Consider the following 27,877-nt stretch of genomic DNA (forward strand, 5'->3'; position numbering starts at 1 on the left):
GGAACATGTAATTCCTGGGTTACTGCCAAAAGAAATCAGATTCTTTGTGTTATATCACAATGCTTATAAATGAAAATTATTCTGAAACATTTTCCAACACTAGGAAGATAAAATATGTTTATGTCATAAGGCAAATGCTTATTATTTTCCCTACATCGAAGACAAATGCACAGAATATTTTTAATGTTATTTCTAAAGCATCTCAATTTAGAATTACAAAATTGTTTGTGCTTTGTTAGCTCTCCAAAGATCTTCTACTGGTTACATTACAAAAAGTTTCAAAGGGCATCAGAACGTTAAGAATTCTCACCAAAAATAACCCTTTTTAATTAGAGAAACAGTTTGCTGAAATACATGCTTTGGAAGTAGATAAGTGCAGGGATTTTAAAGTAGTAATAAAAAAAGTAACATTATAAAACATTTAACTCAAAAATCAGTACTGTTCTTTAATAATTGCAAGTGAACTTTTTACAATATCAATTTCCTAACTTCCCGAGCACACTTTCCGGTAAACACTTGAGTGTCCTCTGTGAGTTACAAAGAGTTCAGTTTTCTGTGCTATACAGCTAAAAAAAAACTTGGCATCACACCTTTTTTTTTTAAAAAAAAAAAACAGATCACACAATAATTTAGACAGCATTTATAGCATTACAAAATCAGAATCCCTCTCTTTAATCACTCACAAGAGCAGCCATAAGGAATACAAATAATGAGGATGTAAAACTATCTGTGCAAAACTGCATTATTTTTACTGTCTAAAATTTCAGGGAAGTAACACCGCCAAAAGCAGAGAGAGGATAACAAACAATCATGAAGTAATGATACCTTAGATTTCCAAACAGGAATTACATTATGAACTAACATAAGGGAAAAAAAAACAATTGATGGCACCTTGAACAAATAACAGATGTCCTGGAAATTGCAGTTGAATAAGAACAGATACAGGTTCAAGTTAAAGTCTCTTTCAGGAGTAGCAATTGATTTAAGGATATCAACTCTAGCATTTCTTTCCATGCAAAAAAATCTATCTTTCCAACATCTTTGCTTTGCGGGCTACTAATGCATTTAGGAATGAGCAGTCTTTTGAGGAGTGTGCTTTCTTCCATGCATCTGAAATCTTTAAAACAGCTGGATCATTGATTCCCTGGACTTCCCTACTCCAATCCATTTAACTGCAGGAGAGAAAAGTAAACTTTTATTGTAAGAATATAAAGAAAGATTGGATTGCAGCTTAAGATAAGACTTATCTTCTTAAGTACTTAAGATCTTTAGCTCTATAGCTACAAAGAAAAGTATTATAATATTAGTAGGTTAAGAAGTTATATTTACATCTACTGTTTCTGAAGTAAGAATGCGCTGGTAGTTTGGAAAAGCAAGAAAAGTCTTCAGGCTCCTGTAACAAATCTATTTTCCAGATCATGAGAAAAAAAATACAGAAACTGTTAGAAAAGCAAAGATTTGCCTCACTGCCGTTCCCAGCTTTGGACAGAATCAGATCATCTTTATTAGAAAGCTTGAGAGTAATAGGTGGTTTGTTAGCTTAGGATCTCCTACTGCCACACATATTTAATACCTCAGTACACCAGTGGTTTCACTGACTTCATTATGGCAGCAGGACCCTATTATAACCAATTGGGAAAACACTTAAGCTTAACTTCTAAGAATGTCAGTTGAATGAGAGCTACAGTGTAAGCCAAAGAAAGGATGCTTATGTAACATCTGCAACTTCTGAAAATTTTCAATCCAACAGACAAACAGATCAACAAAAAGTGGTAAAATTAGTAATTGCAAGTATCACCAGCTAACTACAACTTAATTTTCTATATAGTGAATGTTCATTAAGGCAGAGTGTATGAAAGATGAGCTTCATGGAGCTGGGAGAAATAAATAAGGCTTCTTTACTTACCAGGAACACCTAACTCCATTTCTATAAAACGAACGTAGTTCTGTGCATTTACAGGCAACTCATCGAATGTCCTTGCATTTGATATGTCTGTATCCCATCCTGGGAGTGTCTCATACTTTACCTCTACTTTACTTAAGACTTCATGGTTGGCTGAAAAGCAAACAAGATACATCCACAAAGTTCATACATTCTCTGTCACTAAACACGTAGATATAAGCTTCTTATTCTTTTCCTATAAGAAGAGATTTTCTCTTAATGCCAGCACTAAATGTGCTAACACATCTTTGTGTTAATATAAGCAGAGGAAGCAAATCTAAGCAACAATCAAGAATTAAGACTTTTGGAATTCTAGTACTAACAGTCACATACATTTTTTTAAACTGGAAAATGTAATTTTCAGGAAGTCTGTTTGCTCAAAGTTTTGATTCTTTTTGCTACACAAACATTAAGACCCAATTCTCCTCTCAAGAAGGAATTTGGTTGATGTAAAAGCAACAATTATGCACCAGTTTGTGAGTACTGTACAGTTAAAGTACATATTCTAAATGGCACAAGAGTGTACATATTCTAAAATAGTGTACTTTATATTAAATAAACATAGTAGTAAACATGTCCTGTTTATATAGAACATAATGCTCGTGCCCCAAAACTTTACAACAGAGTAGTTTGTTTAGTTCAGTTCTTAAGGGTCTTAGATATAGAATAGGAAGAAAGGTAGTTTGCCAACATGGTATCCAACATCACAAGTCCTCTTGTCTCTACAGCAGAGCCCACAGCAGTTATCTTGATCAGACACGACATGTTCTATTCTTGGTATCACTGTATGCAGAAGATGTACAAAGAGCCTTTCAGCATCTACCATGATAGTCAGCAGTGTGAAGGGACAGAATTTATCAATCAAATCATCACTGCAGACCTGAAGGTGTAGTCACATATTCCACTGCTTCACTTACTTCTCAGAATAATAGAAATGGCCCCATTCTTCCAATGACCCTATTCCATTTTGTCAGTCATTTAATACCTTGCTACAATGATGTCCATCAATTATGAATCCTATGATCTCAAGCCCTGAAAAAACATGTTATTCTGGAACTGAACAATCCTATTAATTTTCTGAATATAAGCACTGAAATGACACTCTGAGGCAAAACAAAAGCCTTAAACCTGACTAAACGTTAAACCTGATGATATCAAAGACACGTTGGTAAAAAAATGGAGGGTACCAATATTCTAGCCTCCCTAAAGAAGGCAGCATTCTACCAAAGACCTTGTAATTAATTTTAGTTATGCTCCATGTCTCAGATACCCAATCAAGTCACTCTTGCAAAGACAGTCAGTCAAACTGGGAAGGTGTTGTAGGTGCAAAAGGCATAACAAATATGCAAATACAGAATCACAGCTAATTTTCCCCATCAGTGTGTGTGCAGCCAACAAACTCAGGCTCAAATTATTCAATAATTTGTCCTGGTGAACGTGAGTGCTCAAAAGCAGTGATGTCTTAAATAAAGCCTCTATGAACTAGGCCCTTTTGAGTAAGGGCAAAGAACAAATGCTATGCTCTATTGACTTCAAAGCTTGCAGTAGTGAGAAAATGCACACTTTGTGTTGGAATTGAGTTAGCCTTGACAAGCAGGCAAGAACACTAAGGATATCTGATCGCAAAAGCCAAGGATAAGCACTTTTCTTTATATCACAAGCAGTAACAATTAAGCTGCTGTCTGCTGCCCTGGTAAATTGTAAAATAGCTATATTTGAAGTGTAAAAACACACCCATCTCCAAGCATTGCAGATGGTCCAGAATAAGGTGCCAGCTTGAAAGTCTACAAGCAGTTTGGTTTTACTTTGAAGCCTCTCTGACTAAGATGGGTAGGAAAAGGCTGAAATCACTTTGAACTGATTAGTCTAATCTCACCTACATTCTTCCATTACTCTTAGTTCAATTCTTACTTCCCCAAAAGAAAGGAAGAAAAAGACAGGATAAATTTCTTGGTGCTCCTAGTGATTCTCTCATGTTGCTCCAGCAGGCGTGGTAAAAGACTTGCTGTAAAAAGGAACCATTAACTTAGCTCAGTGTAGAAACAGATACAGTAACCATCTAGATTTCTCTGAGTTTTTCCCTGAGGGCAGTCATCTTTCAGGCTTTCTGGAACACTCCTTATTAGCAGCTGATTAGATAACAGAGAGCACAGATATAATGACAGCTGGTAGTCTGATACTAGAATTTTGAGAAAGAGCAGTGTGATATTACTTTCCAACTGGGAAAGAACAGCTGATGTTTGGGATCTTGGCATAAGTGTAAAAGGATCTCAGCATAGAAGATCCTTCAGCCATTTCCAGAAAATGAACATGCAGTCACACAGATCAGATCAAAGCTGCACCTAACACAGGGTCCCGGCTCTGCAATCACCAGTAAACGCTCGAGACAAGAGCACAAGAAAAAAAGCAAGCATGAAATAAAAGTTTCTTAAAAATACTCTCCCAATGTTTAAGAATCTGTGTTTTCCAAGTCTTCTGAGCAAGAGGTTGCATCTGTGATGAGATTAAATTGTACCTGAGCTTGTACAGGAAGCATTAGCAGGACTAGACAGTGGTTTTCACATTTCTTTTAATCTGGACCATCCTATAACTGGTAGGGACTTCTACCTTTCTTCCCTAAGCTCACAGAACCAAACAATTGGCAGGAAGACAATGGCCAGATCCACCCCAGGAGCCACTTACAAGCTGACATGATGAGATGTAAATCACTAAGACATAATTAGTTCTTTCTTAGCAGCAAGTGATGAATTTACCACAGAAATCTAACCTGAGAAGTAAAAAAAGATTCCTACAATTCTCAGATTCAGCTAAAAAAAATCTAGAATCTACGTAATAAGAGTCTTTTTTTTCTTCCTGAGATGTTAGTACCCTGCTTATAATTTGGAGACAGTCATTTCACACGAAGAATCAACATCTCCAAGAAAATGAGATGGGGGGGAAGGGACAGAGAGAAAAATATCCTGCTAGTGAAAGATTTCAAGACAAGAACTTTTCTAGATTGAATTCAAAATATCAAAGTAGCAAGTTAAGAAATATCTAAGAGCCTGTAAAATGAAAGGGGAAGACAGTTACCTTTTGCTTTCCTACAAAGAGCTAGGGCTTGGTGTTACAAGAAACCTGCAGAATAGGTTTAGAAAACACAATCAAATATTGAAGAGTATAGCAGTGAAAGAGAGAGATGGGGAACACAGAGGTACTGTGAGAGACAGCATCTTCCAGCTTAAGGGATAATCAGCTCAAACTCCTTCTGACAATTCTGGAAGACATGCCCGCAGCAAAAATCACAGCTTCTACTACGTTTCTACTGAAACCTTAACAGCTAAATCAGTTAAAAGAGTCATATTGTACTGCAGTGGCCAAAGGTCAGCTTCCTGTTATACAGGCACATGCAGGGAGCAAAGTCTGCCTTCAGGAGCCTTAACAAGATTCTGGTCCCATTTGAGACACGATATATATATATAAATCACTGAATTAAATCTTCATTCTGGAAAGCATGGCCATCTACTTAAGTCATCCTTAACGATGGACTGCCAAAGGATGTCTTCTGTCCTGAACATAAGACAGCACAAATAATCCTCAGGTTAAATGACAGGGCTACAGATGAGTACCTATGGAGTAGCCCTCAATTCCAATGCACACTGTCCATAATGTTCAAAGGCTATTGCAAGTACAAAAGTTTCCTTTATTTTTTGGAAAAGATAACAAGGAAACAATATTCGAGTTTTACATGGGGAAAACCATTTCCTGGTTTAGCACAAAATGGCCATTAAACTTCCTGAATAAATCACACATTATGTTACTCAATATGCACTCATATTTTTAGCTGGCACTTTTGTTTGAAGATAACAGAGGGCAAATCAACGAGAGAACTCCATCAAGCACACCGAAGAACAGAACTACAAATTTCCCCAGACATACTAATTTCAAGGACTACTGACAGATCACTGCTAATGTCTTTATACATAATTACATATGTAAACTACCTAAAATCTTTTCTGAGTTGCATTTTATTATCTCTGACCCACCTCAAACCCCAAGATAGCAACTAGATCAAAAATGTATGTATGCGCAACATCACAAAACCAGAAAGCCCAATCCCTACTACTGAACAACGTTCTTCCTTTCTCTGGAGTATTTGTACAAGAAAACCAAAAAGGATGTGTTACCTTAAAAATAGCATTTAAAAAATTTTAGCAGCCAGATATATTTTTGGCCACTGTCCTCCTCAGAGTGGGACTATAGTTTCCATCATGCTATGCTGCTCCTGTACTGAAATATACTCTTATTTTCTCCAGAACTGTTTATTTCCTCCTTGCACCTCTCCTCCCTTCCTCTTTTACATTGTGCAGGTGTGCCTGATTATTTCCTGGCTGCTCTGTGAGTTAAGGGGTACTGACTTGTTAAAAAATAAAAAGCACAAAAGATCTGACTTTATCTGGCTTTTCAGCTGGAACAGTAGCCTCATCTGTTTCACTGCACATCTAAATAGTCTTGTCCTGTGGGAAGAGGGGGATGAATAGTTTCAGATGCAGCCTGAAGGAAATGCTGGCTGATTCAAAGGAAAGGGCTAAAGCAAATAACATTTAAGTTTCAGATGTTTTAGATGCTCTTTCCAGTAGGCAAATAACACTGCAGTACAGGTATAGTGCAGAGTGTATCTCAGAAGACCTTGAAGGCTTAGTGCTGAAGTAACAAATTCCTGTCATAAATTTTACAAGTAAAAGTCCAATGTATTCAAGTTTCAGGTTGCATTTGAACAATATCTAAAACTGTTGAACAAGTGGCCTTACCTGGAAAATGAGGTATGACTTCACCATCTAGTTTGTATGCAACACCAACTTTGATTTCTGGAAATACATCCAAGATATCCAATTTGGTAAGAGCCAATCTATAAAGGAACATTACTCTGTTTAAATATGTTTTTTAACTCCTCTCAACTTTCAACACATTTTAAAAACATAGGAGAAAACTGATTCCTGCACTTTGAGCACACTGCCATTAATTCTTTTTCCCACAGAAAAACAGCCTCTGTGACACTATTCCATTCATTTTCCTGGCGACTTAAAAAACAACAACAAAAACAGCCTTTTGATTGTGCACTTAGATCTAGCACTAGAAGAAGAGTGCAAAATTCAAATAATGAGCATTCTTGAGTGGGCTACAGTTTTAAGTGGTAGAATTTTAATTGGCCAGAACGCTACCAAGATACTTTATGACCATTCATTTAATTTGGTTTCAGAGCACAATGCCTGTTGCTGTCTGCTCTTGTCGTATGCCACGCGTGCCTGTCCTTAAAATATCAAAATAATAAAATACTGGCTGTGTAAACACCAGGTTGCATAACCAAAACATGGTATTTTAAGTGAAAAGAACAAGCGACAAGAAAAACAGGACAATGTAAGTAAAGCATGTATTTAGGTAGGTTTAGAGTAATCCAAAGCATATCACAATTTTCCTATCAAGTTGCCAGCAAAGCTGTCGAAACAACTTACGCAGTAAAGCCATTAATCATGTAGGCATATCGGAGTTGCACAAGGTCCAGCCAGCCACATCTTCTCTTTCTACCAGTGGTAACACCAAACTCTTTACCCCGCATTTGCAGCAATTCTCCAATTTCCTAGCAAACAGTAGTACTATTACGTGAGTCTCTTTTCATCTGCAGGAAGCATACATCTGCATCATGCATTTTAACACTATCTTATAATACCATAAATTACTTTAAAACTTTTCCCCCATTTTTCCACAAAGTTGTCAGCCGAGAACAGAGAAATACAGAATTCTACTCCCTGTTCAGAGAATGCTATCTGAACAGGTCTCTCGAAAATTCCTCCTGCTCTAGCCTTCTATTCCACAGAAAGATCTAATAAATTGTCAATTAGATTTGGCAGTCTCAGAAGCACAGTTTAGAATGATAGAATCATTTAACATCGTAGATAGGAAGGGACCTTAAAAACCATCTGGTTCCAACCCCCAGCCATGGGCAGGGCTGCCACCCACCAGCTCAGGCTGCCCAGAGCTCCATCTAACCCAGCCTTAAGCGTCTTCAGGGATAGGGCACCCAGAGCTTCTCTGGGCAGCAGTGCCAGGGCCTCACCATCCCAAGTGAAGAAATTTTGTTAATCATCTCAAAAACCTCAGCTCATTGCCCAAACACTTTCTGCTGAAAATGAACAGAACTATATTACAGTTTCTTACAATCAAGGCTATTCTTATACCAGAAACAGTAACATGGAACTCACTTAACTTACTGGTGACAACAAACATAGGAACTTCAGTCATTATGACACAGTGAGTAAGAACAAACATATAAATAACAGAACTGGAAGAATGAGGTATCTAAACACAGTTGTCTTTTTTAGAAGCAATACTGATTTAATGTAAGACAGACACAATATTTAACTCAGTAATATGTCAAGCCAAAGGAAAATAATGCTTACATTATCTTGTTCTGTAGGAAAGGCACCAATTCCAACTCTAGTTGTATACGCTTTCACAACTCCATACACTTCCCCAACGTTCTGTGGTGGCATGCCCAGACCTGTGCAAACTCCACCAACTGTGCAGTTCGATGAAGTCACAAATGGATATGTGCCTATTAAAAAAAATAAATGAGTTTAAAAATCACATAAACACCGTTTTGTTTTTGTTTGTTTGTTTTTAGAACAGATTTTACATGTCAAACCTGGTAAGGATCACTGGTACATTGCAATTACCTAGATATTACAATACATGAAAAATAGGAAAACAAAAGCCAACACCATATACTATGTGTATTCTGCAGTCAGATTTAATAAGCTCTTAGATCCTACGTACACTGCTTGATCCCTCCTTATTAAAAGAGCACAAATAGAATTACTACTTTAGTAGCCTTTTTTGTCATTGCTTCATCAGAATTCAAAGTACTTAAACATCTGGAGGCATTCAAGGCCAGGCTGGATGTGGCTCTGGGCAGCCTGGTTTGGCGGTTGGTGACCCTGCACACAGCTGGAGGTTAAAACTAGATGATCACTGCGGTCCTTTTCAACCCAGGCCATTCTGTGATTCTATGATCTGAAGATCTGTGATTCCAACTGGTACAAAAGCAGAATCTAACGATTCTGAATGATCATACAAGTAAAAAATTGGAGTAAGATTCCAGGAAATCATGCCTCACGTTATATAAAATAGATTCACTATTGCAACAATGTGAAAATTTGAAAAGAGATCAATATGAAAATGATATAAAAAGATCAGAAAATACAGGTTTATCATTTTATGTTTCTGGAGGAAAAATAACACGCTCTATGAGCTGGTCAACATAATATAATGCTAAGAAATCACAAGGAGGAGTAGAATTCAAAAAAAGAGTTTTGCTTAAAAAAAAAAAAATCAATTGGAAAAAAATGATTGCCACAGGTGAAAATAGGAATATAGGAATATAGGAATTAATTAAAAAAAAGAAGCAAGCCAACTTCTAGAAAATAATCTAGTTGACTGGTGATTAGTTTGTCTCTGGTTAAATATTTAGCCTTCAGCCTGGAAAACAAAATATAGCTTAAAGAGTTAAACTTCCTACAAAAGATCAGCTTTCTACCTCATGCTGCAGATGTTTTTTTTTTTTTTCCATTTTTTTTTTTTCCAGAATAAGTATCAGAGATGGGAAAAGAACAATCAAGACAAAAGCAATACAACAGTACAAAAAAATAGAAGCAATTAGAAACTGCTCAGTAAAGTTTTACAAACTACGTACCTACCATCAGGTATATCTAATTTTGGGTTGGTGGGTTTTTTATTTATTTATTTATTTATTTTGCTCAATTCAAATCTCTGTAGAGAAACACTGGTTTATGTGTGTAACGTTATGTTTGCAATAGCAGTTCACAAGCACTAATTAAGTCTGTATTTCTCTATGTCAGAGTAGCTGAATTACTCTTTACTGCCAGATTCTACAGCTAGTGGATGTCACAGCTGGAGTCAATTAGGTAGTTCTTGCTCATTTTCAGCTCCCAGATTGGTAAATTGACAGTAGTTTATCCTCACCCAGTGTTTAAAATACAGAAAATCAGACATAGTCACAGAGACACGTGCAAGCATCATCACAGGCTTCAGAAAAGTGGCAGAAATGCAAGACTATGGATTTACCATCTTCAGCACTTACAGACATGCAGTTATAACATTTGTGTTGGTATTAAAACTTCTGTGCAACGAGGCACAAAAAATAGCCTCATCCAGAACAATCAATAATCAAATTTGGTATGGTCAAATCTTTTGACTGAGACTTGACTGTTGTCAACCTAGGTGCCCAACCAAGTGGAAATATCCGTCTGAGGAGAGAACAGAGATTCCTCTGTCAATCTGCTTCTCAAAGCACAGGCAGGATAAAACCCAGATAACTCTGTCAATATTACAGACACACCTGATGATTTTCAGACATGATCTGCTTTTCCTGCGCTTAACAATCCAGATTCTCAGTGTCTTTCCTTGCATTGTGGAACAGTGAAACACTGTTACATGGAGTTGAAAACACTGACTTTGGAAGATTGTACTGTAAGTATTTTGCATACATGCTTTGTCTCTCTATTATGGAGACTTCCATTATTCCTTCTAAGTGTTTTCCCAAGATTTATAGACACGTGAGCTATTTTGCATGAAATATACATTACGCTGAAGTACCAGTTACAATCTCTTTCAAAAAATAATTTAATCACCCAATCCTTACTGTCACTTTGAGCGAGAAACAATCAAGAAATGATCTTGGGAGACTCTTGAGCTCCTTGAAAACATTTATGTAAAAACTTTTTTTTTTCCACTGCTTGTTTGGTAATCACAGAGTAGAGTTCTTGTGGAATACAAAACATTTGTTCCACAAGAACATGTATGCACAGAAGAGTTCATATTGAATGTATATAAAATATACAGCAATAACAAATGTACAGCAACCTGCATCTTGGAAGGGTTATACCTACCAAAATCTATGTCCAGTAGCGCTGCATTTGCACCTTCTACTAAGATCTTCTTTGGTGGTCCATGTAAAGCCTCATACATGAAATAAACACCATCCTTTACCATTGGTTTTATTTTTTCCATGTAGGCCTAAAGAATAAGAGTAGTGGATACTATAATTTCATTATAATAGAAGACAATCAGAGTGGAAGTGCTTACATTTATACTCTTGCTTCCTTTTGAAAAGGAAAAGCAAATGCAAAGATGTAAAATAAATGCTAAAGAAATACGCTATAATATGTGAACAAGGGAAGGAAGAATATTATACTCAAGCTTTACATATACAGAACATACAGTCCATTGAATTAAAAAAAAAAAGAAAAAATCCAATTTCTTTAAGAATTTTAAATACTTAGAAATATTCAAGCTTGAGAATAACCCCATGCTGTATTACACATAAGTAATTTTCCTCAAGCTACAATTACATGTTTTTCCATCCTACCACTGCATTTTAGGTATTCCGTAAACCTAATGTGCATTACGTGTAAACTACAAACCATTGTAACACATACAAATGAAACTGATTTTTAGTCCTACATATTGATGTAAGTACTTCAATTCAACAGATATAAAGTGAACAAAGCTGAAGTTCTAAAGAGCTCCCACATACTCGATTCTAAACTAAAGATAGGAGAAGGATGATTTCTTCAGCCTGATTTTCTGTAAGAATTAAACATATGTAACTGTGCATGCCCTCCTCTGTTCCACAAATACCTCACTATTTTTAACTCATGTCAAATTTGGTTGACATTCTCTAAGGGGTAAGAAAATCTCAGAAAATTAAACTCTTAAAATGCTGAGAAAAAAATAAGACAAAGAACATTGCATGCTGAAATTGTACTAGTAGACATAAGAGAATCAACACAATTGAGAAATCTCACAAGTGTCTCAGGTGAGTACAGGGAGAATCAAATCAGACTTCATATTTAACCACAAGAGTTGTTTGCTGATAATCAGGCTTCATTACTTCTGCTGCTATCAACCTACTAACAACAGACCTAGGTTGACTAACAACAATGAAAAAAGTCTTTTTTTTTTCCCCCTAAGGCTTTATTACTTCAGTTCATAATGTTCCAACAATGTTCTGCCTTCCCCAACCACAACCTTGATGCTTGTTTTTTCTAGCCAGTGTGTCTGAGTAAGCGAAAGTCAAATAATAATTCTCTCAAAACAAGTCCTCTTCTTAAAGTTTACAATAGTTCCCTTGAAACCGAGTTTTTAAATGCTGCATAAAGCAGGGTGTCAAAGGTGCTTTTTTAAAGGTATTGTTAGAAGGTTTTTTAAATGGATAAATATCAATGTCATAGGATAGGTATTTTAATTCATCACAGAAGTATGAGAGCCAGTCGCCTCAAGATTTATGTACCAGGAACTGCACACGGTGACTACATCACTTAACAGACAGAAACAGGCTTACCTTGAGTTTTTTCAGTTCTCCTTCAATATCTATCTCTAAGGTGGGATATATCGCTTTGTACTGATTGGCTAACACTTTGAATCTGGAAGACAAAAGTCAGAGGTTTGTTTCGTTTGTTCTCCTTCTCTCACCTCCAATGACCCTATGACGTACAGACTGAACATCCACAATTATTTTGTTAAATTAAATCATTTTTGAGCAGAACGGGTTAATAAACAAACATCAACCTGCTGTAATTGTTTACACAAGGGCACACCCACAAATTAAAAATTATGCTTGAAACATGCATTAAAATACAAAAGTTACCTCTCAGAAAATTCATCAAAATCAGATACAAGATCACACATTCTGAGTCCGCTTCGAGCTGCTTTTGAAGAATATACTGGACCAATTCCTTTTTTGGTAGTTCCCAAACTTTAAAAGGTAATAAGAGAAATTACGATTGATATAAAACTGTTTTTGTTTTTGTTTTTTTTTTTTTTCTTTAAAGTTAATACACCCCTAGCATAAAATGAAATGTGGTTATTGAGAACCTTGTTTTAAATGTCTAAAAACACCAGATACTTTTAGTAGTTAACAGCTTCTGAACATCACTGCTCACAGGCATGAAGATATTCACATTCTACATACTTTTGTTTTCAGACCAGTAACTTCTTGTATTTCAATCAATTTTATTTATCTATTTGTATATAAATCCCAATTTTTCTACCCAAGGCAGCAAATTCTAGAACAGTATCCTGAAACGCTATGAACTGAAAGTAACCATACTCCTTCCAAGATGCTTATTTTAAGAAGAGCTAAAGAAAAATATGAACAGTATTGTTTTCAAATCTTTGTGAGAAATACTTCGTTTAATTCTGAAGGTCTCAGTTGAAGCCTGGAAAACAAATACTGCCAAACATCTAAGAGTGACACTGGTGCTCAAAATGCTGCACATACAAATATGATGTACATACACACAAAATGACTGAGAAACATTTCCAACTGTTGCTGATTCTGAATACTAAATTACTGTTCTTACCCCTCCTTACCTACTAATTTTTAAGCCAGCCAGCTAAATATGAGCAACAGTCCCATATCAATTAAGTGACAATCTGAAAGACTGCAAAATCTTTGCCATGTATCATTATAAAGAATAAAGTCAATACTGAAAAAAGAAATCTGATTTTTACTGTTTAATATTATATGGATCTTTCCAGCTGATACCGGAACAGCAAGAACATCAAACATGATTCCTTTAAACTGCCTTGAAGGTCGTAACATAATTCAAGAAAGACTCCATTCTACTCCATAAGGTACAAGCTAATCCCAAGGTCATGTCTAAACTCTATATTAAAAGGTAGCAGGTAGCAACTGATATGCAACTAAACTGAAATACAGTCATGATCAGTACTTAATTCTTTTTAGCTAGACCATTACAAGCTTGAACTAGATTCAAAAGAATAACCTTGGAAAAAGCAAACCAACAAATGTTCTGATTAGATTGATCTCAGGGTGTGATATGTTTGTCTGCAGTCCAATATGAAAGACATTCCAATTAACTTTGCCTAACAGTATTGTTTAAATACATCAGGAGATTGTGGCCTTAAATAATTGGCTCTAGCCTCCACCTCAATTCATATCCCTCTCAAATAATTTTTTAAAAAAGAATTGGTTTCTATTTATTAAGGCAGATCAATTCATAAAGGAGTTATGCTTTCAGAAGACTGTATTTACTGACATTAAAAAACTGCGTAAGCATATCTACTTCTCTATTAGATTACCTTTTCTACAACCTTTCTGGAAGGGAAGCTAGTGAAACTGGACAGAAATATTCAGACAAAAATTGAACTTAATATTTACAGTACTCAAATCTGAAGTGTTAAGACACAAAAGTTTAATACAAAACATGCTATACAGTCAAATCTACAGTTAGACATACTAGCTAGCTCTTCCAGATTTCTTCCTCCCACAAGCAGAAGCCTTCCAATGATCAGTTTCTGAGATCCTGTGCTCAACCAATCTGTAAAATACTTCCCCCACTCCAGTCGTTTAGCATTAATATTTTGGAGGAAGTAGATGGCCTAATGCTTTTAGCCATCAGAAGATTTAATAAGTTTGGGAACTGTATGATCACCGCAGAACTTCAAGAACATAATAAGGCTAAAGGGAAAAACAGACACAGCACTTCTAAGAGGGACTTAAATTTCTTAGCTTTAAATGTAACTTTTTTAGAGGCCAAAGTTCTTTTAAATAAATTAATTCATGAAGGTGTTCGTTACTGTGCTTTTCCTTGTAATCTTCAATGTTGACTAATAAAATAGCTCAATGACTCCTGGTATTTTTAAATCACAGATATTACCATGTAGCAGTTTTAGCTTACACTCCACAGTCTTTGCTCTAGAATAGCTATGAATAGAATAGATATGAAAATATAGTCTCATAAAAAATATATATACACACATGCTCTGTTTGCTTTTTAATTCCTAAGAGAACAGCTAACAAGACAGCTGGTACAGCCCAGTCAAGTGTGAAAATGACCCAACCTAAAGAACAATTGACGAGTTAACGTGCAATAGCAGCCTGTGTGAAGCAAGATATGCCCAAATCAGACACTTTGAAAGGTTACTGTCAAGGATGATAACGCTTTACGGGTCTCAGTAAGGAAGACTAAATTGCTTCTCATCCATGTAGAGAGATTAAATTTACTGGTACTTTGGAAGTCCTACATTACTTGCCAGCTGTAGACTCTTCACACTGAATGCTGCCAGCCCTTTCCCTATCCCCAAGAAAGGAGCTACTTAGAAATAGTGTAAGAAGCATTGCATCTAGTTTTTAAAACTTTCAAAATCCTCAGGAAGTCAGTAGCAACACAATCTAGGAAATATGAACATGTAATTCTAAAACTGAAGCATCCTGAGAAACTAAATTAGTGCTATCAGACCTTTTAATTACTTGGAGACAATAAAACAGTACTTTTAAATGTAGATTTGCAGCAACATATTTCCTGTAACCAATGAAAATGCTAAGGAGCAAGAACCCTTTTTTATGAGGCAAACTGGGAACCAGGAACTTTTCCAGAGGGCAAAATATCTAGATGAAACTCTTTCATTAGGAATGTAACATTTTACTAGCCACTGCAGGACAAAAGAGAAGGCAATTCCAGAACACTCCACATTACAGACTTACAAGGGAACATTTTATGTTTGATGACAATCAGTAATGAAAATCCAATACATCAATTCCTCTTTGTACTAAGCCATCCATTAAAGTACCTACTTCTTTCCTGCTTGTTCTTGTCTTTGCTGTTCTTGGATGCCATCAGCAGCTTGGTGGAAATCAAATACTAAAAAATAAAAATAACTTCTGTAAGTATAAATTCTGCATGAAACAAACAACCATATCAGTAATGCTCTGTTCAAACCAATTTTAGTCGTGTTCATCAATGTGGAAAAAAATATATACACACACTGATGAGAGGGGAATAAAATGACCGGAGTTTTTTCCTCCTCTTTTACAAACTACTTCTCACCCACCTCCCCACCCTGAGTTCTGCAGTTATTCAGAGACTCTGTGTTTATTTAGTAGACTTGCAAGCTGCATAACACATCTCCCATAGAAAAGCTAAAACATTTCAAGCTTCCAGTGGCTCAATAGAGCAAACGGACAGAAAAGAAAACATGCAGGTAAAAGAAATCCAGGACAACAGGTTATGCAAAGATGACATCCTGCTGAAATTTATGGTGGGAACTTTAAGTAAGAGTACTCATTCATTCTAAAGATTTCTTATACCACTTTACAGTACAAATTCAAAAGTTTTTGGAAATAGTAATAATTTGGTAAAGATCTCATGAACACTGCTCATGAAAACCAGTGCAACTGTTTCTCAAAGATAACAGAAGTCAACTTTACAAGCCCTGTTTTTTTTGTTTTTTTTTATTTTTTCAAGTATTACACATTATTAATGACAGGTAAGGATTATGCAAAATACATCTTCCATTAATTCTCTGTCCACTGTAGAAATAAAAAATAAATTTGAAAAGGTTCATGACAAATTTGAACGGAGTCAAACTCTGTTCCAGTTTAACTGATGCCAGCTCATTTTTCTTAAGCACTATATCCTCAAAATTAAAGAATTAATCTACTCCTACACAGGTAGGATAGAAATCTTGCAAAGTACTTTTTCATTCAGTAAGAGCTTCAGCTTCTCTAGAACAGAAGTGATTTTCCTTGCTTTCCTCACCAAATTTACTTGAATGTTTCTTTTCATGCATTCCCATAATTTAAAGGATTAGATCACCAGCTTGAGCATATTTTAAGTTGATCTTTTGTTACAGACTAATTGCTCACAGACTGCCAACATTCATTTCTGAGAAGACATTTATAATACAAACAGATCTCAAGACTGCCCTTCAAAATTTTCTAAGCAGAAGCATCTGCAACTCCATTAAGATAAAAGGCTGAATGATCAGTCAAAACTAGTTCTTTTTGCTCAGGACCTGTCTACCCATGAAAATTTCATGGTGCTGCCATTGTAATGTAATCACCACAGAACAGTTCCTCTAACAACATAACCACCCCAAAGAATTCACATACAGTGATTCTACTATCAAAAAGAATTTTAGAAATTTAGGAACTGTTACTCAACTAGCTCAAGTGAAGAGCAATTACTCCAAAATAAAGGGGTATTTAATCTGAAACAACACATTCACTCACTGAGCTATTTGTTTTCCAGATAAGTTTTTAAAAAATCCTTTTTCTTCCCCATGTCATAAGCTTTTGTCTGATAAACACTTCAGAAGCTGCCATCTTCAGAAGAAAACTACCACAGCATCAATAACTCTATTTCCTAATTCATGCAGTTATGTAACTATTATGTCACTAAATCTATTTTACAGCAGGAATTTATGTAGTGAAGACAGGCTAGGAGAAAAAGCCTCCAGCACTGAAGCTCCGTCTTGGTGTTTTGGATTATCAACATTTTTTTTCCAGACTCTAAACTGAAGTTTAGAGTCTTCTGGAACAAACCTGAATTAAAGCTTGATTCATGACCTCCCTGAGAGAAGAAATGCCACTGTCTTGATCCCAACAGATAAAATCTCTTTTCCGTAGTAAACGGCATTTTAGTTGGTATGGAGCTCATTACTTTGGAAGTCACATCCAGTCATGTGGTTTCCCAAACAAAGTTGATATATTTAATGAAAGGAAAGTAAAAATGCTTTTACATGGAAGGAGGAAATGAGTCCTTCAGTGAATTAGCTCTAGAAGCACATTTTGACTGCTTCTCATATCTCATTTCCAGCTTCAAAAGTGAACCCCCTTTCCAGGCTAAGATCACAAATTGGGACTGAAGAGTCACTTCACAATATAAACCTAGGAGGGGGTGCCCATATGACACACAAGTTCTTTTTTAGTGCCTTTCAATAAACCAAAGCAGTTATAATGTCTAGCATACAGAGATGTAAACCAAAGAAATTTCACTATAAATGTAGAGAAATGGCTAAAAACAGTCACTCTTTACTGCCATGAAAAGTTCAGAGAGAAATATAAAATTGGGAACTTACCTATATGAGCCCTGTCAGAAATTACTAGTCTTTTTTCCCAGCCTTCTAGCCCTTAAAAGACAAAAGTAAGATATTTCAAATTATGCTTTGCATAGCATTTTTCTCTTTTGATGTGTAAATGAATACTTTTTGTCTTCAGTCAATCTATTAATGAGCAATCACATTTCAGAGAAAAAAAGAATAGATTTCAATAATTAAAACTAAACATCAGCCCACAGAACTAAGACAAATCAGGCCTATTCTGAGAAAGAATTCCTGATACTCCACTAGCTCTTCAACTTCAGCAATCAATTAGTAGTTTTACACTTATGAAAAATTCAGTTGATTTACCTCATTTCTAGCAGACAGCTATCAAACATGGCCACAGACATGACAGCAAGAAGCCAAAGAGAGAACTCTGAATCAAGAGGATCACTGTCACACTCACTTCCATTAACACTCATCATCACAGTACATGCTAAGATTAGAAGAGGTAAAGTGTCTTTAACAGCTAACGTACTTGAACAGTTTGTTTTATTTATCAAATTCACTGCTCAAAGCAACAAATGTCTGCAGATAATTCTTATTTAGAACACGTTCTGTTTCTAAGTTGTACAGATACCTTTTGGCTGTCTATATTTCCCATCAAGGCCCTGGGTCTTTTAGCAAGACTTCTGTCAGAAAGAAGCCAGTAAATGGAGTTCTGGAAAAAAGTTACTATACACAACCTCTACAGAAAGCATCCTCAGCCTAAATCTCAAAAGACAGTAGGAAGTATCTACAAGCTATTTTAGGACCAGTAACTTATGATTTCCTCACCTTTTCCTTTCTTTAAGTTTTTCTCAGTTTCTTCAAAGAGTCCTGGCAAATGAATTACAACACCATTTCCTGAGGAAAAAAAAGACCATTACACAAAGTATAATGAATCATGTCAAACATGGAAGAATAATATTTCAATCAATTCAAAGTCACTTCATGCTTTGCACACACAGTATTTTATTTTTTTAAACTTTCAATACATTACAATTTTTATTTTAGGAATTAATCTATAAAAGACTGATTTATATCCAAAGTGTGCCTTTTTGAGAAGCTCAAACTTTCAATTTAGATCAGAAAAACAGTAACAACACTGTGGGACCATTCAGAAAGCAACTTCCTCTTCCTCATTTCTAAAATTAACTTCCCTCTTTACACCTAATTTTAAACACCCAATAGTTTTAAAAGTTTTGCACATTTCTAACATCATCATCAACATCAGCACTCCCTCAGGCCTCTTCACCTGTAAAGACACAGAATATTCCACGTAGAGATTTTGGGTGATTAGGAGACTAGCAAAAATAAACATTTAAAAGTTCCATCAGAAGCAAACTCACTTTCCTATAGGAAACAGAATTGCCACACTGCCTCACTGCTCAGAAACAGACTACGCAATTAACCAGTATCAACAACAGCTTTAAGAAACATTTCCATACACCAGAACTGAACCATCTTCAGATGATGCCACAGTCAGTAGACTTAAAGCTGTTAGTATGAGACTGTCTATAAAAGAATGAAGGGACCTGCCATTTGGAATTATATGCAAATCTTCTAGTTTAATCACCTAATAATACAAGCATTTTGAACATTAAAATATTGACTACTGAAAACAACTTTGCTAAAACTTCTGGGGCACAATCCTAATCACTTCTTCCCTCTGTTCTTCTCACACTTTTTCTTCTTCAAAACTATAAACCCTTTTAGTGCAACCTAAGCTAAGCAGAATTTTTTTCTTCTTACTAAATACGTTAGAACCTCTAAAAGAGTTTTAAACACAACAATGCAACAATCTTAAAAGAAACTAGAACAACAAAATTCCGAATAGACAAGGCCAAGAGATGGGCACATAAAGATTTGTGAAAAGCTCTCTCCTGCCCACTGCAGTTTTATAAGGTGCTTTTCCCTCCTTGACCTGAGTCCAGTAAAGAGAACATAGCAAATGAACATCCTTTTTCACAGGCTTCCAGAAACAACATTTAAAAGAAACATAATACAACAGCATACCAAAAGAAAATAAAAGCAGTAATGTCTGTCACAGCCCGCAAAACTAGGAGAAATTAGCATCCCAACCTCCCCTCCATCAGAGGGTACTTATATTTCCATGTCTATTTGGGCACTGTCCACAGAAGTACTAGACAGAGAGTTAATCCAAAGCAATTCAACTAAGAAATCATAATATAAAAGAGCCACTGACAAATTCCCATCGAGTACAGCATTAACACTGACTGCAAGCACACAGCCACCACAAACCAATCCCAAGAATTCAGCAGGTACTGAAAGATGCTCTTCAGTTGCTGTGTTAGTTAGCAAACTAACGACTAGACAACGACCACTTACTATTTGTACAAGACCCAAGCTGAGACATATGACTATAGGACCAAAGAAACGAGATGTGCAGGAAGAAGTAGTGGGAAGGAGCATAACAACAAAATCCTGGCTTGTATAAAAACATTGTATAAGGGATGGGAGTTTGTGGTGTCAAAAAAGCCAGCTGAAAATCTTGGTAGGTCATAGTTTTTAAGTAATGCAGAAACAACTTCATTTGTGAAAGAGCACATGAACACATGCACAGCTATAGGATTGTTCTAAGCTCACCTTCATTTTCAGGAAGTAATACTGTGTAGCTTTTAAAATTTCTAAGTAAGTTAGTCATACAAACCATTCAAAGGAAAATGAGTAGGACCAGAAACAGGATTCCAAGAGTAAAAATGGGTAAGTGTATTAGTATGGAGCAACAGAGGACAGCCTAAACCTCCTTTTGCAAAGCAAACAAACCGTAGGATCCTGACATCACTTAGTACTGTCACTGGCCCAAATCTTCTAGTGTACTCTCTTGAAGAGACCTTTTGACAAGATCTACACAGTACATGGATCTTCTTGGAATCAACATTCCTTCTGCAATTCAATGGAAAAGGGAAGAAAGTGGCTAATGGTACTGGTAGTCATTTATGGAGGCTGAAGAATAAAATGGAGGAGGAATTGTGACAATAAAAGAAATCATTGATAGGAAAAAAAAAAAAAGAGGGAAAGAAAAATGAAGATATGCTTGGCAGTTAGCTGTTTGCATTGATAGAACAATAACAACAAAAATGACCTATCCAAGACAAAAGAAACATCCATAATCCAAACTTAAGCAAAGCTCAAGCCTGCAAGAATTTGAGGGAAAATTTCTGTCTGTTTCTGTCTGTCCTTGAGTATATTTTGTTGTTTTATTATGTCAAAAGTTTGAAACCACATTATTGTCTGGTTTTGCTTCAGAGATATCCTACTCACCAATGAATGCAGTGACTTTTGGGTTGATAATCCCACTTGGCAGAAGATGGAAGTCATATTCCACAGAATCCACAACGACTGTGTGTCCTGCATTATTGCCTCCCTAAGGTGGCGAGGGGAAAAATAAAAAAAAAATAAAAAATACATTAATAGTTTTTCATACGGAAGACAAATTAAAATAGTACACATATGGAATAAACTCGTTCCATCTTCGACTTTGCAGCTTTCATTTCTGCTACTGGTAAAAAAAAAATCTATTAAAGACCTCCTTCTCCCAGTAAGTCTGCTGTACTTGGTTTGTCACGCTTGACAAATTCAACATGTGTATTATCAGTCATAGATTTCGGATGGTATTTATCAAAAGTAAAAATGCCTTTTTTTAAAAATAAGATTAATGTATTTCTAGAAATTGTTGGATAGAGCTATAAATATACTGAAACATGCAAACATTTCTAAAAGCCATCAGTTTCACTACATTCCTATTACACTTATGAAGAATAAACATTAATAGTCAAACTGCAACATTAACAAAGAAAAATACCAGCTAAAAATGAGTAGATAAAGCCCTAGTGTAATTAGGGAGGATAAGGTCAGCTGTTTGGCAACATGCAAGCTTGTTGTTCTGAATTTGTGGTTCAGTCTTTTTCATGTTTTTCCACAATAACAAGACAAGTTCATTCTATGCCTCCTCAGCCAGTACAAGGCATTAGTATTCAAAGCCCGCTGTTAAGAAGTGACTCTAGAGACAACCAAGACAACTGCGGTTAAGTAGAAGACCCCTTGCACCAACTAATATTCAGCATTTCTACCTTTTCTCACGACCATGAGGTACAAGAGTATTAAGAGATTTGTTAAACTGTGAAATACTTCAAAAATACAAAAAGGGCCCTGTGTCTAAGTCTTACGAAACTAAACAGATTACAAAACATTACAAAATATCCCCAGTTCTTATTTGTTATACTTTTGAAAATAAGCTTAAGCTCTGCTGTGACTCCAAGCCTACTTGGTACCTCTAAAACACTTAAGCACCACAAACACGATACCTAAAGCCATATATCTTGCATTATGAGTAAAGAATATTCTTAGATATTCAAACCTCTCTGCCATAGATAAATGCATCATCTCAGCTTATAGCAGTCTGACACCCTTTGGAAACAGAGGGAAGACATGAAGACCTTCACCCAAGGAGAACACCTGAATGTAAGTGAAGTTGTAATACATTACAGAGTTTTTCCGCGCAGTACCTTGAAAAAGTTGTAGATTTCTCGATACAGATGGTTTTTACTGCAAGAGACTTAAGCAGAAAAGTCCAAATTTCCTATTCACAACATATGAAACATACACAAAAATAAAGCAAGTAATCTGTTTAATTAAAGTTCAGAAATAACTTTCCTCCCATCCTCTCAACAGCAGCAGTTAAGAAAGGTTTAGAGGTCTATCACCCCCACAGTTCTACCTTTGATTTAAAAGGATGCTGAACAGCTACATTAGCAAGTAGATGTCTTACAACAGTTTTCTAAATGCAATGCTGATAACTCCTCAGGCACTGCGTGTTACTCAAAAACTAGGCTGTATCTGATGAACTATTAAGTTACACACATAAATTATACAAGCTATTTTTATTATACAAGCTATTTATGTTAGTTAACTATTAAGTTACACACATAAATTATAGCTATTTTAGCTATTACACAAGCTATTTATATGAGTTCCCTTACTCTATGTTTGCAAATCTAAGCAAAGCAGGTGAAGAAAGAACAGTTAGATACAAAAAGAGCATTTACAGTAGAGCGAATCTGATGAAAATGGTAGTTACCTTCTTCCTCATCAGATTCCTTCAATTTATTCCCATTAAATCCACTAGTAATATCAATATAAACAAATTGAACCTATAGACTGACGCACTTTAAATGTAAATTCAATAAATAGGTCTAAGTACCATACTGGAATACTGAGGTAGCAGTAATTTGCCAATATGAAGATGAGTCCAAACTGAAATCCTGTACTGACCGGAAATTTCATGTTTTGCTTCTCAAGTTATTTAGCAATAACATTTTTTTTTCAAGAATCAACATGCTTAAGAGAAGAAAAAAATTGGCCATCGCATATCATGCTTAACAATAAATTCTTAGTCTTTTAAAAGATTGCCAAGCTCACTGTGTCATTTAGATGTGCTAACATAAAGTTCAGCGGCCAGTCAGCTTGAGTAAGGCGCACAGCATAAGGACAGAGCTGCTGTTTGTTGGTAGTATCAAGATTTTTCCCTTACACTACTGAATGACGTCAAGGTACACAAAGGTGTGTTGTTTCCACACTCATTTGAAAATAGCTCATGGCTGACAGAATAAAACTGGCATTTTATCCTTTCAGCCTTGAACCGCAGGCACAGCGCAGCTCATGCTTTCTCCAAAAGCAAGCTAGTCACCCAAGTTACATAAACTTCCAGATCTTTGCTATTAGCAGCTATACTTCAAGGGAATTTGCTTACAAGTCAAAAAAAAATAATAATAATCTCAGCATTGTGTGTGATGAATCACCACTTGAATGCACTCTTAGTTCTCAAGGCTTCTTAATGCTGGTTTGCAGATTATACTGAAATTTTAATCTCAGAGTTCACTTGTTTGTGTTAGGAAAATGCCTACAGCATGGAAAGATTTCATTCCAAATGAGCTACTGATTGCCCAGTCGAACAATTGATAGGTAGGAGTGTCTGGCCAGTTCACACCCTGCTTTCAGCATCAGTCCATCAAAAAGTTCAATTTTTAAAGTTTCAAACTGTATTTTAGGAGAGCACTACAACAACAGCATTCAATTAAGAAAGCCTTCAAAATATTGACTTACAGGTAAGCCCTAACCTAATGCAAGTGTACTGTTACATAACTAATGAGTCGTAATATACAAAGAGAATGATTCATGTCATATACTTAAAGTATATATATATATATATAAAGTATATATATATATATATATATACATATATATATATTTATACTCATGTTGTATGCTTAGATATTGCACAACACAGCTTTTGTAAACAATTTTGTTTACAAAAACCCAAATTCAGAGTTCTAGCAGCAGGGGGCTTGTTGAGTTCTTGAGTTTGGTGGGTTAATAGTGTTGGTTTTGGTCTGTTTCTTTTTCCCCCCCAATCAGCAGTATTCTTTTTTCCCCTTCATCCAGAAACTGACAATAACACCAACATCTTCATAACTGTTGCCTCCAGGCTTAATCCAATGTATAAACTGAGGAAGTCACCTCTGGCTTCAGTCCTTTCTATCTGTATTTCTCACTCCTCCCTCACCACAGTGATCCAAAAGGGATCAGTTGGGTCATTCAAGCCAACACTCCTTTGATTCAATTATTTAAACATCAATGGAGAACTCCTGTGTTTCATTAACAGTGAGAAGAAACTTCGTTGTTTATTCTCAAATAAACTTCAAAGTTTTATGAAGTTTTTGCCAAAGGGGAAGAAAAACACAGAGGTCATTTCTTGAGAAACATTTAACAAACTCAAGACTTTACATGCTCGGTACGCAATATTTAATCTCCAAATTATGTAAAAGTGACACTCTGTGAGACAGCAAAGATGCAAACACCTAACACAAAAGATAAGTCAGGAACTCCTTTTAAGAAAAAAAATAAAAAATAAAAAAGAAACAAATATATTAGTTATTTTTAAGCAAACTAAAGTCACAGAAGACCAAAAAACAGGTCAGCATTGACAGTATATGTAGGACTAGAAGAAAGCCTTCAAAGTCTGCAAGACCCTTGCTGTATACAATCAAACCAACGTAACCTTTTTATGTAGCTATGTGCTCTCTCCCTGCTTCCATGGCTTCTCAATATATTACATCTATTTGTAAGAACTGAAGCTGCCGAGCTTAACTTTTGCTTATTTAACACTGAAATAACTCTCTAGGTTATGCTAGGAGTCTGTTAGGTAAGGATACAAACAATCTTCTCTCCTGTGTTCTAATAAAGCTTACTTCAAAGATTGACAGCTATTTTTTGTATTTGTGCATCTCTATCAAAGCACAGCACTGCGTAATTTTTAGCACACTGAGGTTTCTAAAATTTGATTTTCAGAAGTCAGCAATTTCCACATAACTGTGTTGGAGGAAGGTGAATGAAAACCATTTACTTTCCACTTGTCCTTTTCTCCCTTCCTTACACTATCCCTTCTACCCACATCTTTGCAACAGTATTTGGAAAGTCTCTCTTCTCTCATAACATGTTCTACAGCGCCAATGGGATCAGCCCTCTCAGCAAAGCAGCCCAGAGCTTTGCCAAATTATAAACAGTATTAAGTTGTGTCTTGAATAGGATTTCCTCAACTTTTCAGCTGCCACGAGCCCGGACTCTGCAAAACAAAGCTGTCTTCCCTTAATTTTTCACTTTTCCAATGGTCAATTGGAATGGTCAATTAGGTCAATGCCTAGTATCACTGTTGCTTCTCAGCACTGGCTTCAAGGCCAGATGCAGCCTCCAACTTGCAACTTGCTCACTGCTGCCTGCACAGCTGCTAGTGACCCTGGGAGGGTAGCAACCACTGGGTGACACCTGACCTTTTCTGCTGGTAACTGGGAAATGTGAGCTTACTTAATATAAAATATGAACTGAACACCTCTTTTTTTTCCTCTCCCCAACAGTATCACTTTGAGCAGTTCATGGAACTGTGAAGCTCAGAATCTTAGAAACATCTCTTCCAGTCATAGATTTGAGGGAAAAACAAACGAAATACACAGCCCTAATATATATTTCCTAGTATTCTTCCAGTGTCACTATTGCAGTATGCTTACATCACTTTCTTGAAAAAGCATGTGATCCTTGGCCACTAGCTGGTAATCCCACAACATCCAAGCTATTCAGCATGTAGAACTGCTAAGTATACAGGCATATGAGGGGAAGGTGCACAGTAATAGACGAGTTACCAGACAAGTTCTGTTAGGATGACAGTAATCATGGGAACAACAGGCTACCTACTTACCTACTTTCTCTAGAAGCCCCGTACCAAAAACCAATCCCTAAGAAACACCTGTTTGAAATATTCCTTCCAGAGCAGTAAGCTGCTCAGAGACATTTTTAAGGAAAAAAAAGTTGTTTTTCCCCTCTAACCTGCTGAAGATTAAGTAGCATGAAAATCCTTCTCAGTTTAAGCACCACACCCAAGAATCTGCACCCATACACTCAATATAGATAGGCCAGTCAGCACTATACACAGAACTATTGTAAAGTACCGCTATCCTGACAAACGTGAACAGGATCAGTTACACATGCACAGAGGGGGCTTAAGATAGCAAAGGCTGCTACATGTATTGTACATCTGGGTGCCACTTGATAAACATTCTTAGAAAACACCCTTCTTGCAATAGTTTCAAGTGCCTGAAAATACTAATTTTGAAGGAAAAAAGTCATTACCTGCTGGCTGATATTTTTCTGAAAACAAACTTGAAAGTTCAACAAATCAAACAAGTGAGTCCCACTGGCCAAGACCTGCCATCAAAGTGCTGGAAGGCAACACACCATTATTTTTTTTTTTTTAAAGTACCTTTACTGGCAGTTAAAATATTTGGGTTAAAGAACTGAATAATATTTGTACAAGCACCTGACTACAATGTAATTATTGTTTTTGAGTCTCTGAGCAAAACCACCTTCTCACCTGGAACCTTCCTGCAGGCTACGAGCCCTTCAGCTCATTACACGCTGTCCAGTGATAACACCTTCCAGTGCAGGCCACGTACAGAGCACAGAGAATGAGCATTTATAATATTTGTCAGACTCCTTCCTCCCACCTCCCCCTCCCTGGAATTGCATTACAAAATACTGAAGTTGAAATGACTCATTGTTTGCTGGGGTGCTTGGTTCCTCATGCTGATTTCTCAGTTTGTTTTTTGCTAGGTCTGCAGGTACAAGCAGCATTTCCTAAGTTACTCATTTAGCTTTCCATAAATACATTTCAATATTAAAGTTTACTCAGGATGTAAAAAATTTAAGCGGACAAAAATAACACTAATATAACGTTTGCTACCTTAAGAGCTCTTCTGAAGCCAAGTGAAGCCCACAGTTGAGGAAGCATGGAATCTCATTTTCTAAAATGACTGAAAACAATACAGAGTCACCTTGAAATGTTTTTAGAAAAAATCCCAAGCCAGAACTCTCTTCTCTGATGAGTTCGCTCTGGAAATTCCCATGCTCATGGGTTTGCAATCAATCTCACGGACATACAGAATCACAGAATCACAGAATTGTAGGGGTTGGAAGGGACCTCCTGAGATCACCGAGTCCAACCCCCCTGCCAAAGCAGGTTCCCTACACCAGGTCGCACAGGTCGGCATCCAGGCAGGTCTTGAACATCTCCAGAGAAGGAGACTCCACCACCTCCCTGGGCAGCCTGTTCCCTAATAAATACCTACAGGACTTTACTGCTGGTCCTTCTGGTGGGAAGAATTTGTAGTTACTCTGTTTTCTTGGTGCATAGAACTCGCCTATACAGTACAGTAGCCAGAGCGCTAAAATCTGTTATGAACCAAGACATATCTGTATGTACCAAGATAAGGGAGTATTTCAAACCCTGACACCTTGCCAACACCAGCACCCTCCTCGCTGCCCAGCCTACAGCACCACAACTTCACCCAACAGCTGAAGTGCACAGGAGGATTTATTAGAAAAGCAGACTGAAATTACTGCTAGAAATGTACTGTGAGG

The 27,877-nt window shown here is 36.4% G+C and overlaps 1 protein-coding gene across 2 annotated transcripts in view; it reads right to left on the bottom strand.

The window, feature by feature from the left end:
- Positions 1 to 420: 420 nt before the first annotated feature.
- Positions 421 to 27,877, bottom strand: part of ADSS2 (adenylosuccinate synthase 2) — a 32,435-nt gene continuing 4,978 nt past the window's right edge. The window contains exons 2-13 of one of the 2 annotated variants that reach the window (XM_042894249.1): positions 21,173 to 21,275; positions 18,683 to 18,751; positions 17,885 to 17,935; positions 15,600 to 15,666; positions 12,648 to 12,755; positions 12,342 to 12,423; positions 10,888 to 11,014; positions 8,380 to 8,534; positions 7,435 to 7,559; positions 6,733 to 6,830; positions 1,907 to 2,056; positions 421 to 1,172 (exon numbers count right to left, since the gene is read on the bottom strand). In XM_042894249.1, the coding sequence (XP_042750183.1) occupies positions 1,120 to 1,172; positions 1,907 to 2,056; positions 6,733 to 6,830; positions 7,435 to 7,559; positions 8,380 to 8,534; positions 10,888 to 11,014; positions 12,342 to 12,423; positions 12,648 to 12,755; positions 15,600 to 15,666; positions 17,885 to 17,935; positions 18,683 to 18,751; positions 21,173 to 21,275 (1,188 nt within the window). In that variant the 3' untranslated portion in view covers positions 421 to 1,119. Of the gene's footprint in view, positions 1,173 to 1,906; positions 2,057 to 6,732; positions 6,831 to 7,434; positions 7,560 to 8,379; positions 8,535 to 10,887; positions 11,015 to 12,341; positions 12,424 to 12,647; positions 12,756 to 15,599; positions 15,667 to 17,884; positions 17,936 to 18,682; positions 18,752 to 20,674; positions 20,765 to 21,172; positions 21,276 to 27,877 lie in introns of those variants that run through there. The other variant, XM_042894256.1, reaches the window with a different exon arrangement.

This window comes from Lagopus leucura, unplaced genomic scaffold (assembly GCF_019238085.1).
Source record: "Lagopus leucura isolate 7727_CA_CO unplaced genomic scaffold, USGS_WTPT01 Super-Scaffold_73, whole genome shotgun sequence".
NCBI classification, from domain to species: Eukaryota; Metazoa; Chordata; class Aves; order Galliformes; family Phasianidae; genus Lagopus; species Lagopus leucura.